Raw genomic sequence first — 16,581 nt, 5'->3', positions numbered from 1 at the left:
TGATGCATTATATTTAATAAAATGAGATGACAAGGTTTGGTTTGTGCTAAAAGAAGTGGTTTTGCAGCAAAAAGGCGGTACATATGGAAAATTTGGATCACTACACTGAAGGAAGTGGCGAATCTGGAAATACCGAAATAGGCTGGATCTAGGGAGGTTGAATTTAATTGATAAGTCTTCAAAGCTCGCAAAGGTGCTATTTATATACACGTCTTTAAAGCTGCAAATACCCTGTCCCCGCCAGCGAAAAAATTCACACAAACATTCCTTCTACTAACAAGCATTTCATTCACAATATGTCAATATCTGTGAGATTCCACGTTTAACACTAGATTCGTTTGTTATTGGCCCGTTCCGCTATTCCATCCGCAATTCTGTTAATGTGGAAATTATAGCGTCTGCAATTAAAAAAAAATAAATAAAAAAGACAAATAGCTATTTTTTGGGGACTTATTTATTTATTTATTTATTAACTTATTTAACTTTTTCCAAAAGTTCAGACCATGAACCGAGAACAATGCAAAACAGTTAATTTAATGGCAAAGTTGCTGAGAGCACTGCCAACATTTAAATTGCACTTTATTCACAAAGCACATCTCCACTCAGTGTGCTCATTTTTCATGAAATGCAGGTGTCATGTTTGAATAGAACACGTGAGTGATCACACACGCTGGCATAGATAGGCTTAGCATGTGACAAGTTGTCAATTGACTACACATTTCACCCGCTATTGTTCATTCTCCCGATAATAAGAAACGAAGTGAAAATCAGACGTGTTGTGTATCTGGTCACTGGTCATGTGCCGGCAAGGCAGACTGGCAATTCCGGTGCATGTTTTATCAAAATAAAGCGCAATGAAACATTTTAATATATTATATTTTAAATCGTTTTCAAACTAATTGTGTCAATGTGTGTATAAATAATAAGCTATATATATCATATATTACTTAAAATTGTTTTCAAGTAAAAAAAAAAAATAATAATTTTTAAGGTGCGCCGGCTTTTATTATGTAGTGGCGCACCGCCACGATCAATTACATGTTACTCTAAGTCAGTTGTTAGAGGCTCCACCCCTTGCTGTGTCCTTATATGGGATGAGCTGTATAGAACATAGACAAGAATGGTGTGTAGGTCTCCCATTTGGCAGCAATCAAGCAGACCCTGTGACAATTCTGTTTTTTGTCCTGCCAAAGAGTGTAGTTTAGCTTTTCAGCCTATAAAATTGCGGTTTTATTTCACCTTTTAATACTCTTGAGTCGAGGTAGTTGCTAGACATTCATTTGTGCGGCCGTTAAGTCTTCTCATATTCTTCTCCCCACAGGTCGTGACTGGGGTGCACATAAACAAGCCCTCAGTTATTTGTTGGCAAAAAACAGGTGAATTTGTACAGGGTGTGGCACCATAGCTTGAAAGCATAAATACTCTCTTTGTGCTTTTAGCTACATGGGGGGTAGATGACACTGTTTGTTTTCTTGTCTTAATACTTTCAATTGCAGTTATTACAGTAGATCGCCGCCCGTTTGCTTTTCGGCCTTCACTCCCCCGCATATTTGCGGATTTTGTTTTTGTTGTTTTAAATGGGGGGGGGGAGGGGGGAGTGAAGAGTGCTGCAGCTATGAATGTAGCAGAGGGTGCTGACTCCAAAGTCAATTAATTTGTCTGTATGTGGCATGTGGAATTAGTTTGGACACCCCTGGTTTAGGGTATCAAAAATAGGGCTTTTTCTGGGTGCATCCATTACACGTGGATTTCAGCACTAGTGGGGATGTGCTGTACACTTTATGACCCCGCCAAGGTGATTTATGCTAATATATCTCCAGTCCTCCAGAAGGCGAGGGCAGGTTGGCATGATGTTGATTATTCCGAGTCATGACTTTATGCTCTTGTGGTTTACGACCTCATGCACAGAACAGCAGTAGTCATGATGTTGTTGTGTCAGGCCTTTTCTGGAAAGACTCTTCTTTTCATTTTTCCCCAGATGTCCATACCTGGCTGTCCACCTGTCTCCTGCCATCCCGGTCTTTGCCGTTGTGCTCTTTCTGTTTGTCATGGCCATGTTGCTGAGGACCAGCTTCAGTGACCCTGGGGTCCTTCCTCGCGCGCTCCCAGAGGAGGCCACCTTCATCGAGATGGAAATAGGTGAGTTGATACACTTATTTCCATTTTGCAATGCTTATTTAATTTGAATTTGTCTTATTTTCCACAAACAGTTTTTATTTATGAAACACATTCAGTGGCATCACAGTAACAGAAGCATAATGTGGTCATTCATTCCTCGAGATGTGACCTGACAGTTTGAGGGAAAAGCTGCTGCATATATCAGTATCGGTTGATATATGTATCAGAAATAAAGTTCCAGACCATATCGGATATCTGTAAGAAAGTCAATATCGAGTATCTCTAGAATAAAACTGCCTGATGTAACACATTGACCGCTCCAATAACACTGACTGTCTCTCTTTAATTACCATTGTCTACTTGCGACACAGGAAGCTAACAAGCTATATAGCCAAGGTAAAATTTGTCGGGGTTGGTAGGTCTGCATTACTATCACTCTCAAATGTAGACGAAAGTTCCCACCGCAACACTGAAAAGTCCTATATAAAGTCTCCCCAGAAGAATGAAAGCCATATTTTCTTCATGTTCTGTATGTCCCAATACTTTTGCCCATTTCATGTAGGCGGAAGTGCTTTTATTAATACTTGAGTGTATAGGATGTGCAAACGATGAGGCTGGCTTAATCAGATTTATCTCTTTACATTGCTAACTGTGGATGCACAAAGCGGCTCATTACGTCGTATTGCTTCATTATCCAAGTCAAACTGTTCGGTCCATAATGACAACAAATGCTCTCCAAACAAACCAAATCCCCCATCTTTCTGTGCCATGCAATCTTCAATTTCTCATTCCCATCTCCTTTGCTTGCTCTTTATAAGGAGTTGTAAACTGCATGTGCAGTATTTCTGCAACAGCCATTATTGCCTCCTCCCTGCCTGCCTGCCTGCTTGCTTGCACTGCTCAGTCTTTGTCTGCGGCCAAGATTCACAGCGTCCTTTTTAGCCAAAGCGGGCCACGGGTGGAGACTCGTGACAGAGGATGGCTGTTAAAGCGAGATGCTGAAGGCACTCAGTCCCCTTGAGGAGGGGTGGTTGGGTGGCAGCTGGCAGCTACCCTCATCTCAGTGCCATGACTCATTCAGCTCATCATGACAAAAAGGTCCTTGCGGTTTAATTATTCTCATGATGAGCCTGCTAGAGCAGAAGGTCCTGCATCGAAGCCATTTTGACAGGGGACATTATCACATGTGATCAGAGCAGCTATCAAGTAGTCTGATCTGCATTCTTTCATGGGAAATACAGCACTGGTTCTCAAATGGGGGTGCCTCAAGGTACTCCAGGAGGACATTTAAAAAAATATATGCATACAGGTCGGGGAACATAAGTATTTCATCCCTTGCTGATTTTGTAAGATTACCCCCTCCATAAAGATATGAACAGTAGAACAGTAATCTTTAATGGTACGTTTATTGCAACTGTGAGAACAGAATGTAAAAACAAAAAAAAGAAAATCCAGAAAAACAATATGAAATAAAGTTAATAAATTCATTTGTATTTCCATTTAATAACATGTCTTTACTACAACTTCAAAAGAGGGCACTTTAAATTGACAGTTATTTAATGCATACAGCACTTTTTTTCCTAATCATAATAAAGTTATTTATGTATTTTTATTTTCAAAGGTTTCAAACAAGAATGCTAGATTGTTTTGTTTTTTTGAACGGTATTAAATGAAATAGCGATGCTAGATTGCTGTGGGTTTTTTTTTCAACCATAAATGTTGTTCTCGGGTTAGGGGGTACTTGGCTGCAGAAATAATCCAAAGCGGGGGTACTCAGGAAAAATGCAGAGAACCACTGAAGTAAAAAATCCCATGTAAATATTGTGCTCACCACACCTTTTTTTACCCTGCACACTCCAATGCCATGGATTGATTTTTGTCCTGTCCAAATAGCAACATCCTTCAAACATAATACTTTACTGTACGTGCAATATATACGAATGACTAAAACTTAAACATTGCTTTTCATATTTTCCTGAACATTGTGGAGAATCTGCTTCTTGCTGCAGATAAAGCGTCTGCAGTGGTGTGGTGCTTTGTCCCTGCAGCATGTAAGCGAGTGGCCCCCAGGGAGGAGGGCTAATATGAGGAATATCATCCTCTCGGAATATATAATAACGGCGCTAGCAGACTTGAGCTCTGCAGCCTGAGGGAGTGGCATCACTGCCTGTGAGTCATTTTGTGTATGCCCTGTTATGTTCCTAGTTTGTAACATAAACGAGATATAATTGCCCAGTAGTGAGTATTGCATGACTTTAACTGCTTTAGGAGTGGAGGATAACAAAGGTAACAAAGATGGAAAACCAAGATGGCCATAACATTAGGTAGCCTGTACCTAGTGCATAATCTTCAACACAAGAGTTGTATAAAAAGAAAAGTACCGTATGCTTTTTTTTCAACTAACTAGCGTTTTTGTTTTGTGCAGAGGCCGCCAACGGCAATGTCCCCAGCGGTCAGCGACCGCCGCCTCGCATCCGCAACGTTCAGATCAACAACCAAATCGTCAAACTCAAGTACTGCTACACGTGCAAGATCTTCCGGCCGCCTCGAGCGTCCCACTGCAGCATCTGCGACAACTGTGTTGGTGAGCAGACAGAAGTGGCATTGAAGTGTGGCTCTATTTTTAGGGTTTTGACGAAATAGACAGGGTACTAAGTCATTGTTTTAAGTGTCGTAAAAATAGCCTGTGCTGAGCTCATCTTATTTTTTTGACTTTCATTGTGGCAACATTGTTAGAAGAACATTGGCTTATAAATAGGCTACAGTAGATAGATGATGACTAACTGACCCACACCTGTATACATTATGCAAATTAGAGCTTTTTTTTTTTCTTTTTTTTTTAATCATGACAGCCTTTCTTTAGCTTTGTTTTCCATACACATAATAGTCAACAGTGTTGGGTAAATGACTTTATAGTTACTAGTTACTTTCCCAAAACAGTAATTGAATTAGTAACTGAATTACTCCTTCATACAGGTGATTAGTTACTAGGAAAAGTAATTATTGCATTTTTTTTTTTTTTTTAATGTTTGAAAACTTTCAAATGTCTGGCCTGTGCCGTTGAGAGCTTACCATATCAGTGTGTAATGGAACAACCTGCTTATGTTTTGTGCTGATGTTCGGAGTTCCGACGTACTTGAATACACTTTGTGTGTGATTTGCGGCGAGTGAGGAAGTGTTGTGTGGGTGTGGAGAAGATGCAGAGATGGTGTGCAAGTTGGAGATAAACGGTGTTGGAACTGAGCACTACTGTTGATGTGTTTAAGGTCAGGGGAAAAAAAAAAAAGAGCGTCACACATTGTGATGTTTAAAATAGTAATTACCTGTTACTAGAAACCAATAATGGCGTTAGGAAGGTTATTTTTAACTCCCAACATTGGTCAACAATGGTGGCTTTTTAATCCCCATTATCCCCAATGTCAACATTCATGTTTTAATGTATTTATTTGTTACCCATAAGGGAGTGACATAACCTTATATTAAATATAAGAATGTATAATAGTTGAAAAGTTTAACTTTGGTACAGAACTTTTTTTTTCTATAGGGACTAATGGAAATACTGAAGATTTGTTCTGGAGTCAACCTGTTGCTATGATAAATAAATTGAACTGTTACATGTTAACTTCATCAGTTGTCATACAAGTGCAAAAATAAGTTAACCACTGTTAATATTAGCACATAAAAACAATAAAACAGTTTCTGTCAGCTTTGGTGACAAGTACATAACGCTTGACAGTAAGTTATGTTGCAGATGCTCTTAGGGTATGTAATTTGTAAAGAACTGTCACACAAGTGTAAAAAGAAGATAGCCACTTGTAATAATAGTGTAAAAACTACAAAAAAAAATCTTAATTTTTGTTTTTGACAATGTGACAATGCATATGGTACCTTTCACTTAATTTCCATTGTACTGTACATTTTTCTTCTTCTCTTCTCGTGTTGTTTTTAAATATTCTGTGTAAACGGCAAAGAAAAAGCAAAACAGACACGCTGATTTTTTTAATGTTCAGCATGGTGGTGGTTTGAACTCATTTGTCATTTTTTTCCTGAATAATTTGGCTTATTTTGAATCATACAACCTCGGGGACATTTGGTTTCAGAGATTCCTTTGTGTTCTTGAAAACAAAAGTACCTTCCAAATCACTTTGGCCCATTGCCACCTCGACATTATATGCAAATGTGTGCATAATAATAGAAGGGGTGCAGCATGGACTCTTCCTTGGCCCTCCATCAAGTTTCGGTGTTGCATAAAAGCCTTCTTGGCAGAGCAATAAACGGCCACTCCATCCGTGATGTAAGCTCATTTTGGATGTTGCCATCCTCTGAAACCTGAAGCTTATCCCCAAACAAACTGCAGCCCTGCTACTTCTCTTCTTGCAACAATAATCTGACCACCATTTTTGCCTTTTTATATTATTGTTTTGAAAGCTCACCCAGGAGACTACTGCTGCAGAGAAACATGTAACTCAAATGTTTATATTTGTTGTCCATTTGCTGTACCCTTTCCTGGCTATGACAATAAGAGGGGAGGAAAAGGTCAACATCATATTTACCGAGCTTATTTGTACACATTTTCACCATTTTGGTTCACCTTTTTTGTCCCTTCAGATCGTTTTGACCACCACTGTCCATGGGTGGGCAACTGCGTGGGCAAGAGGAACTACCGCTACTTCTACTTGTTCACGCTGTCCCTCTCACTGCTCACCATTTACATCTTCACCTTTGATATCGTCCATGTGGTCATGCGTGAGTATCCCGACTGGACTGGAGTGGAGTGGAGTCGTGTCAGTCAGATGTTAAAAGAATGTGACGAGACCAGAAGGGCAAGTTAACTAACCATCAAACGCCTGCACACGTGCTACACAACAGATTGGACTTATTCAGGCAATAGTCCGGGGGCATGACATGATGTGCATGTGATAAATATCCTTCTGTATCTTTTTTTAACCCTGTGTAGGTGACTTTAGGACACGTGTTTTTTAGCTTTATATTGGTGTATTTCAATAGCTCTTTGTTTTGGTCTATTCACAGGCTCAGTGGATGATGGCTTTTTGAATACACTGAAGGAAACACCTGGAACATATCCTTTTTAGACCTACTATACAGACCGAAAAACCTGCTGTGAGCAACTATATTTGAGTGATGTTTGTCCTAGTTTCCCCAGAATTAAAATAAACTAAAACAAAAGAAAATTGATTCACCAAATTAAACAGTGGCTCAGTAATTTGTTGGATTTCTTCAAATTGAAAAAAAGAATAATAATAAAAATATAAAGAATGATAAAGAAAATCTAATTGGTCACAAGCTGTACAGTATATGTCAAAAGTTTGGAGACACATTTTCCTTGATTAAAATGTAAAAGTGTCTCCAAACTTTTGACTGGTACAACACATGTTTAGTTGAGCAATGTCCAGTTGGAAAATGTGTACTAAAAATAAAAGCAATACAAATACAATAATACAAAAAATTAAGAAAATTTAATTAAAATATTAGTTGAAAAGATTTGTTTTTTTTTTTTTTTTTTTTTTACAAAAGTAGACATGCTACTGCTAACATACTAATTAAATGTTAGCATTTTCAATTAAATAACTGATTATGACAAGGCTAATAAATTGTTCATGCCAACAACTACATCTTAGGTAGTGCATTGTTTTTTCTTAAACGTTTATAACCAATCGACTATTTCATTATTTGTGGATGCTAGCTCTGGGTGCTAATTGAACTAGCGCCCACTGTTGCCCACTCCTCAGTAAGAAAAGCATCTATTGGCTGACCTAGAAGTTGCTAGATGATGTCATCGGCTAATTTGCCAAGTTGGCAACACTGCTAGCGTCTAGTGAATGTTTGTTTTGCTGTTGGATAATTATTTTGCCATCCAAAACACATTTAACATATTCTGTATTTTAAAGTAGTCATTTCATTATTATTATTATTATTATTATTATTATTTTTAGGATATTTTTATTTGTATTTCTAGTGTTTTTAGTGTCTGCTACTGTTTCCTTAACTATAAATCTCACTGTGCTGGAGGTGCTGGTGTGTTTCTTCACCCTGTGGTCAGTGGTGGGCCTGACGGGCTTCCATACGTACCTGATCTCGCTTAACCAGACCACCAATGAGGATGTAAGTCCTACAAACTCAATGAATATTTTGTGTATATAGTGCTATTGTTCTTCCTGATTCCTACGAGTCGGGTGTGTTCATACTGTCCTTGACTACACATTCACAGTATGTGGTTCTTCGAAATGTAAATAAAAGGCGCAAACAAAGCACACGCGCAGTTACACATTTTCAGAGCTCCGTTCCTCATACGGTCCTTAAAATTCACACACACATTTAACCCTAACAACAACAAAAAATGCTGTCAAAATATCACATTAATATTTTTTTCCCACTTTAAAACTACTTCAACCTGCAATAAATATAAAATATTTATTATATAATGTTTTTTTTTTAACCTTTTAAAGACCAGTGTGTTTACACAACACCACTCTTGTGGAGGAAAAGTACATTTCAAATAGTATTTTATTATTATTATTATTATTATTATTAGGGACGCTCAGGGTTTTATGCTGCCCGTTCTGATACTGAGCATACATGAGTGATATCGGCTGATACTGATCACATGGATTAAGCGTACATTTTTCAAATTATTTATGATGACTGCTATTGGCCAGGGGTACCACCAGACAATTCCAAGGGCCCCTGGCAAATAGGGAATTATTAACAAATAAATGCTTTGGCAGATTGTCTTTTTTTTTTGCCTTTATTTGTGTGAAATGATTTTTGTACTATTTTGTAATATTTGACACAAACCTGAATGTAATTTCATGCATGTTTTGGAGTAATACGAATACATGCGAAATTAACTGTTCAACAATTATTTTTTAGCTCAAGATAACAAAATCAGCTGAATAAAATAATACAAATAAATATCTTCATTAAATAGAAATACTGTATAGCCTTTAACTTGAAAACGGATAAATTCAGTGCCCAGGGGTTGCCAGCTTTCATCACTATTAGAACCTACTACTATTTGTGTTTTATTTATAACTGGCAACATTTAAATTGGACACTACCTTATTTACCGAGCACATCTCCACTCCAACAGTGTGGCCATCGTCTTTGTGGTCATTTGTCATTATATAAAGGCATTAAGTCTGAATTCAACAGTTCTAATAAAACATTACATCGAGTTGAAGCCAATATTCTTTGACCCTTTGGTGAGCTACCCAATATCAGCTGGTGAGGGAGGAGAGCCCTGTCGTAGTTTCACCATCATGGGGCTGGACACACTGTTTATGTTCAATTAAACAACCACACACAAATAGTGTTTTGAGGACAAGACACAATTAGTGTAATGACAACAGCATAGTAAAGTTGTTCAGTGACACAAAATAAATAAATTAAAAATGGCATTTTCAGTGGTTTTAAATGAGACATTTTTTGCCTTTAGGAACAAAGGTGTTTCTTGTGTAGTGTTGCCATTTTCGGCAAATTGAAGGACCAGAGGTGACAATGAAAAAATGTTTTAAAAATGAATATCCTCTGGCAAATTTCACAAAAATAGAGATTTTTATTATTATCATTTTTTTTTAGTCCTTAGTATGTAATCTCTGTATCAAGATATTTTCATCATCGTTGACAAAATATCACGCTGACATAGCGTCGGTAGTTATTTCCACCTGTAATTAAGTCTAGTGCAGCTGTCAAAAGTGTTGGTTCGCATGGCTGGTAGGCTGAACATTGACAGGCTGTAAACGATTTATAAGACGACAGCGCTTGTTACCATGACAACGGCACTGCCTTCTTCACAACTGCAGGACAGGGGTTTGGTAAAGTGTGTGGCTGTGGCAGGCAATCAAATTCAACAGTATGCTTCAGAATAGAAGTGTAAAGTGTAATGTTTACACATTATTTGATTCTGGATATACAGAGAGCATATTGAAATGCATTCACATATCTCCAATGAAATTGTAAAATACACTTTGAACAGCTCTTTTTTGAGGATTAAATTTGCCCCATACTCAACAGTTCATCAGCACTGAGACCGAGAATGTCGTTACAAGAGCAACGTGTCCAGTCAAGTCAGCTGAGTCATGTGACAAATTGACTGTAAAGCACTTTGAAAAGCTAAAAACAGCCTGAAGCAAGGAGCTGGAGTCGCCAGGAGGCCAGACAGGATCTGCTGCCATAAACATCAACGGCAAGAGCGTCTCCTCCTCCTCTTAAAAGGATGTTAGAATCGAGCTGTCGTGACTGATTTCTGGTGTTTAGGGGAAGCTTTTGAGAAGAAAATGTGGAGATGTATTGATGGATTGAGTAAGGGAGGGACTTAAAGATCAATACGGCAAAGTATTGCATCTTTGTGATGCATTATTGATACACTTAAGTCAAATAGTGCTATTTTTCTTCAATACACAGGCTGTCAAAAATGACGTCTTATGCCATTAGGATTTTTTTTTTTTTTTTTTTTAACGGGTCAGCACATCTTGATCCTCAAGACGCTTTTCAAATAGGGTAATACCAAAAAAAGAAATATACAAATATTTTACATATAATTTAAACACAATGTGTTCATTTGTTTTCTTTTGTCAGCTACATTTAAGCTATATTTTTAACAAATATTAAAATAAATAATCATATAATGTTATTAAAAATATTTAGCAAAAGGAAAGGGCTAGACTGTGAGGAAAAAAAACAAAACAAAAAATTTAAAATCTAATAAATTAATAAAAATATGAACAAATACTCTATATAAATATATAAAAAATATATAAAATAAATATATATATATATAAAACTCAATGTTATGGGAACACATTTGTAAAATAGTTGTTAAATATTAATATGTTAAATATTTGTACGTTTTATATTTTTAAGAAAAAAATTTAGTTACAAAAATAGTTACAATAATAAACTGTTAAATATGCCAACATTATTTTGGTAAATACCATAATATTATTTGATTAATAAAATCTAGTTAATAAATATGGTTCATACACATGGATCTTTTCAGATTCCTTTCAGTGATCTCGAGTTACACTAACATCATTCACATGTATTATAGTTTTTCTCCTTGCAATGAAAAAAAGCACATTCACGTCATCTGTGTGTCATCATACTATTGCTATCATGGACAAAGTATACAGTAATTCTTGCAAGCTCTGTGAATGTCTCTCCTATGAATAAGTCACTACTGACACACAAGGCGGCTGCTGTATGAGATGGCGCTTGAATGAGTGTCTAACCTACAGTAAGTTATTTTGCTGCTGGCCCACTTCTGACAAAGAACAGGCTGGCCAAGGTTCTCGATGGCTGTAGAGCAAGAGTGTGCTCCTATTTTTTTTCCTGCTTTGTTTAATTCATAGCCTGCTTTGAAAAAATGTTCTACCGGAATGACTGTCCTCATTTTTTTTCTCCAATTTAATGAGTAATGAAGCTGTGTAATGTGCACCTTACAGTGTGAGATATTGCTCCCGGAGCGGAATCAATGGCTGTCGGCCCAGCTGTTTTTCCATAGCTGTGATTGGCCTAATAATAGATGCATCCATACCTGCAGGGGATGGGACACCTGGCAAAATATCTACTGCGGTAGTAACAGGGGAGTGAGTGAGTTTTTTTTTTTTTTTGTACAAACTGCTCAGCCAGCCTTAGTACAGCTGTTGAGTTCATTCTGAGTACAGCAAATGCAACACGCATAGGTTTCACAACAGTAGTGTGGTTGTGCATGCATGCAGAGGTAGATAAAGATGCTGACCACTCAGCTACTGATGTCCTGTGGAGTTAATTGAAATTACATCAAGGGGTTGCCTATGGCTACAGCTGTTAATACCAATGTTGTTTGACCCGGTGCTAATTAGACACCCTGCGGTTTTGCTTTTTTAGACCACCTGCCAGGCAACTTTAGGAGACTAGGCTGTTAATTGAATAGAGATGTTAATAATACAACACATACGTTGAGGATACATTTATGAAAAGATAGCCTCTTGTTGCATACGGCACAAGTGTCACAACTGTCTCACTGGCCAATAAAAAAATAGCACGTGCAAGCCACGCCCACTTAGGCTGGTTAAAAGGGGTGTGAAAGTTTATACTGGCAGGTTAGTCAATTTTGCATACTCTGTATTAAAGGCAAATTATTAAAAGCTTCTCCCAGTATACTCTCAAATGAATAACGATTTTTGCTCTTGTATTGGATGGCTTTAAATAATGGAGGTGTACCAATGTTGTGGCTGAGTGGATCTATACTTTAATTCTTGCTGTTTCTGGAAAGATCTTTACAACTCTTTTTTTTTCTGATTTTCTCAATGAATCAGTAGATTGGCTTGAACATTTATTTGTAGCCTTTTTGGCACATAGCAGTATCCTTCCTTTAAAGCAGGAATCATTACATCCTTGACAAGATCCTTTTTAGTAGGTCAAAGCATAGCCTGTGGGAACAACATCTAAAAATAGAGCTATGCTTTTGAATAAGGTATAAGGCCGGGGGAAATTGTTTTCAAAGGAACGTTGGGCTCTGTAGCAGATGTCGATGAATGTTTTGGACTTTGTCTTATTTTTTTACTTTTTTGACAGATCAAAGGGTCTTGGTCGGGGAAAAACCGAGTACAGAACCCATACAGTCACAAGAACATCATTAAAAACTGCTGCGAGGTGCTGTGTGGGCCCACGTACCCTAGGTAAAGACCTGTTATGATGTATTAAATGTAAATGCATTAAAAGATCAGACTAACTGATGGCTGTGTCTTTCTCTAGCGTCTTGGACAGAAGGGGTCTGATGCAAGAGGATTCGCCAGTTGCAGCATCGTCTGCTGTAGCCTCCCCTTCCTCTTCCTTCTCCTTCTCGAACAGCAGCAACCCGGCACCACAAACCACGGTAACACAAGCAGCACACACAAACACATTACCTTCCCCCACATTCACATCACCCAATCTGTCTAAAGTGAAGAAGAGAGACTGCAACATAACGTCTAAACCAAAGGCAAGGGAAAAGGGAAGGACTAGAAAAAGATAAAAACCATCCAATGGCTAATGAGCCAGTGGAGCCATTTGGGGCCCAGTTGTATTTGAAGCTGTTGCTGCTTTGAATGCTACGATGCAGAAAGGCCTGTCAGATTTTGTACACAAAAATAGTAGAAAAAAAATGTGTGTGTGTTTTTGTAAAAAATATATAACGCTGAATTTCCTGAAGAGCTAAGATATTGTAGTTTGTAAGACTTACGTGCATTAAAGTAAGAAAAAGCAGTGAAAAATTTAAAAAAAAATAAGACTTTGTAATGTAACATACTGTAGATCAGTGGTTCCCAAACTTGTTCCAAACTTGTTACCCCCTACTCTACTTTTGATCTTAATTAACTCGAAATATTGAACAGAATTAATCGGTTAATTCATTTTATAGTAATTCTAAATATGTGTACTTTGCTTAGTCACATTTTGACATGAGCAGTGATAAATACTTAGGCAAGTAACCATCCTACATGTCTTCATCTTCCGTTTGAATTGGTTGAATTTGAGCTTCACTTTTTTTTGTCCCCTCACGATGGCCATTGTTGAAGTCTGCATATTCATTTAGTACCAATTGAAGGGGAACGTTTAACAATCACGACAAAGCAGTATCCGAAGTACAAAAATACCAATGATAAATCCTAATTTTCGGGGTGGAATCCACACTCACAGTGACAGCTTTTCACCTCTGCGCTGTGCGGGGATTTGAACACCAATATAAATGAAATCTTGAAGATTAAAACCCTCTTAATGAACTTACTTACTTATTTGTTCATATAATGCACACAGAGCAATCAACAAGTTCATGCGCTGTCTCCTTTCTGCTCCGTGCTCCTTGTGCCATGAGGCATTCAGGCGCACTCGGAATTGTTTTTCATTTTTATTCACATACCCCCTATGGCAATTGGTGTACCCCTTGGGCTGCGTTTAGCCCACTTTGGGAACCTAAGTTCCAGATGTATGGAATGTACATGCACTATGTGCAGTATTAGGAAACTTGTATTTTATTATAGGAGAACTACAGTGCTATCATTCGGTCCAAAATGTGACTTGGTTAGATTTTTTTTTTTTTTTCCTCAGCAAGTTCTGATACGACGTCATTCTCATAATATCAAACAACTGTTTTCGTCATTTTTTTGTCATCAAAATAGGATTTTATTCTCATAATATTTATATGCTGCTTTCCGTAATTTTTATTTTTATTCAGACTTGCCGCACAGTGGCCGAGTGGTTAGCATGTTGTGAGATCGGGAAGATCCGGGTTCGAATCGCCGCTTGGGTATCTCTGTGTGGAGTTTGCATGTTCCCCCCGTGCGTGTGTGGGTTTTCTCCGGGTACTCCGGTTTCCTCCCACATTCCAAAAACATGCATGTTAGGTTAATTGGCGACTCTAAATTGTCCATAGGTATGAATGTGAGTGTGAATGGTTTGTTGTCTATATGTGCCCTGTGATTGGCTGGAGACCACTCCAGGGTGTACCTCGCCTCGCACCCGAAGTCAGCGGTGATAGGCTCCAGCATACCCGTGACCCTAATAAGATATGCGGCATAAAAATGGATGGATGAATATTTCAGACTTATTAACTTAAATGTTTAGTTATTTTATTGTATAGCATTTGATTAATAAATTTTGTTATCATTTATTATTTTAAGTTTTTAGTTTAGTTATGCAGAAGAGAATGTTATAGTAAACTATTAGACAAGAATAAAAATAACCTTAGAGCAACATATTGCATCTTAAACAGTATTATCAGGAATGGATCTAAGAAAGCTGATTACCCTCAATATTTTAAACATGGAAATGTAAAAATATGGGGGTAAAATGGGGATATGAGATGAGTGAGGTAGTAGAGATGTGCAATAAATACTTCGTAAACATTGGACCTAATTTAGATAAAAAGAATCCCAAGTAACTTGTCAGCGGAAGAAGGGAATGTAAGTAAAGACAGGAATCCCAACTCCATGTTCCTCACCAGTGTGACAAAAAAGAAATAATAATATCAATTGACTGTAACGGTATCGACATGGGAATGATACAAAAGGTCACTACAGAGATCGCGGAACCACTGATGTTAGTAACTTATCATTTCAGACTGGTATATTTCCAAATAAAATGAAAATAATTAAAGTCGTACCAGTTTTCAAAACAGGGGACAAACATCTATTCACAAACTACGACCAGTTTCTCTATTGCCACCATTTTCTAAAATCACAGAAAAGCTATTCAGCAACAGATTTAGATAGATTTATAAATAAGAATGAATTGTTGACGGATAGCCAATATGATTACAGAGCTAACATTTCAACTTGCATGGCGCTGATCGAAATAACTGAGGAAATGACGAATGCTATAGACCGTAGAGAGTGCACAGCTGCAATATTTATTGATTTAGCAAAAGCATTTGATACAATTAATCACAATATCTTAATTAACAAACTAGAAAGGGATGGAATCAGAGGAGTAGTCTTGAACTGGTTAAAAAGCTGCTTGGCAAACAGAAAGCAATATGTGGAGCTAAGAGAATATGCATCTACATGCTTACATATCTCACGTGGCATACTCCAAGGGTCAATACCGGGGCCAAAACTGTTTAACTTTTACATAAATGACATCTGTAACGTCACAAAAGACCTAGAGCTAGTATTTGCAGACGACACAACCGCATTCTGTTCTGAAGATAGCACACAAAGGCTAATAAAAATGATCACAGATGAAATGACTATACTAAAAAGATGGTTTGATAAAAATAGATTATCCCTGAACCCAAGTAAAACTAAAATACTGCTATTGGGTAATAGCAGAAAAGATACTTGTGTGCAAATCCAAATAGATGGCGTGGACATTGACAAAGTGAATGAAAATAACTTTCTAGGCATTTTATAATAGATGACAAAATGAGTTGGAAATCTCACATTAAAAATATACAACACAGAGTGGCAAGAAACACTTCTGTACTCCATAAGGCAAAATTTGTTCTGGACCAAAAATCACTCCATACTCCTTATTGTTCTCTAGTATTACCACATCTAACTTATTGTGCGGAGCTATGGGCAAATAACTACAAAAGCAGACTTCACTCACTAACTGTACTACAAAAAAGATCAAGTAGGGTCATCCATAAGGCCGCTCATGGAGAACAATGCAACAATGCAATACAAACCCCCCATTCCTAAAATCACAACTACTAAAATGTGTCGATCTGGTAAACTTTCAAACAGCTAAAATTCTGCATAAAGCAAAAAATAACAAGCTACCCAGAAACGTAATACGATTCTTTTCATCAAGAGAGAGGAAATATGATCTTAGGAAAAAATTTGACTTGAAACACTTACGTGTATGGAACAGGTTGAGTGAAGAACTCAAACAATGCACTAAAATGACCCAATTCAAAAGGCACTAAAGGCAGTTGATATTTAGAATATATAAGGAAGAAGAATGATGAACTGTATTATTAGT

At 37.4% G+C, this 16,581-nt stretch overlaps 1 protein-coding gene across 2 annotated transcripts in view; it reads left to right on the top strand.

The window, feature by feature from the left end:
* The window catches only part of zdhhc9 (zinc finger DHHC-type palmitoyltransferase 9), a 42,202-nt gene that overhangs the window by 16,841 nt on the left and 8,780 nt on the right, over positions 1-16,581 (top strand). For both annotated transcript variants that reach the window (XM_054791297.1, XM_054791298.1), the window contains exons 2-8: positions 1,979-2,139; positions 4,544-4,702; positions 6,727-6,864; positions 7,150-7,198; positions 8,139-8,241; positions 12,697-12,800; positions 12,877-12,997. In XM_054791297.1, coding sequence (XP_054647272.1) covers positions 1,979-2,139; positions 4,544-4,702; positions 6,727-6,864; positions 7,150-7,198; positions 8,139-8,241; positions 12,697-12,800; positions 12,877-12,997 — 835 coding nt within the window. The remainder of the gene's footprint in view (positions 1-1,978; positions 2,140-4,543; positions 4,703-6,726; positions 6,865-7,149; positions 7,199-8,138; positions 8,242-12,696; positions 12,801-12,876; positions 12,998-16,581) is intronic.

The sequence above is a fragment of the Dunckerocampus dactyliophorus genome, chromosome 11, assembly GCF_027744805.1.
Source record: "Dunckerocampus dactyliophorus isolate RoL2022-P2 chromosome 11, RoL_Ddac_1.1, whole genome shotgun sequence".
NCBI classification, from domain to species: Eukaryota; Metazoa; Chordata; class Actinopteri; order Syngnathiformes; family Syngnathidae; genus Dunckerocampus; species Dunckerocampus dactyliophorus.
This window is presented reverse-complemented; position numbering and strand designations above follow the sequence as displayed.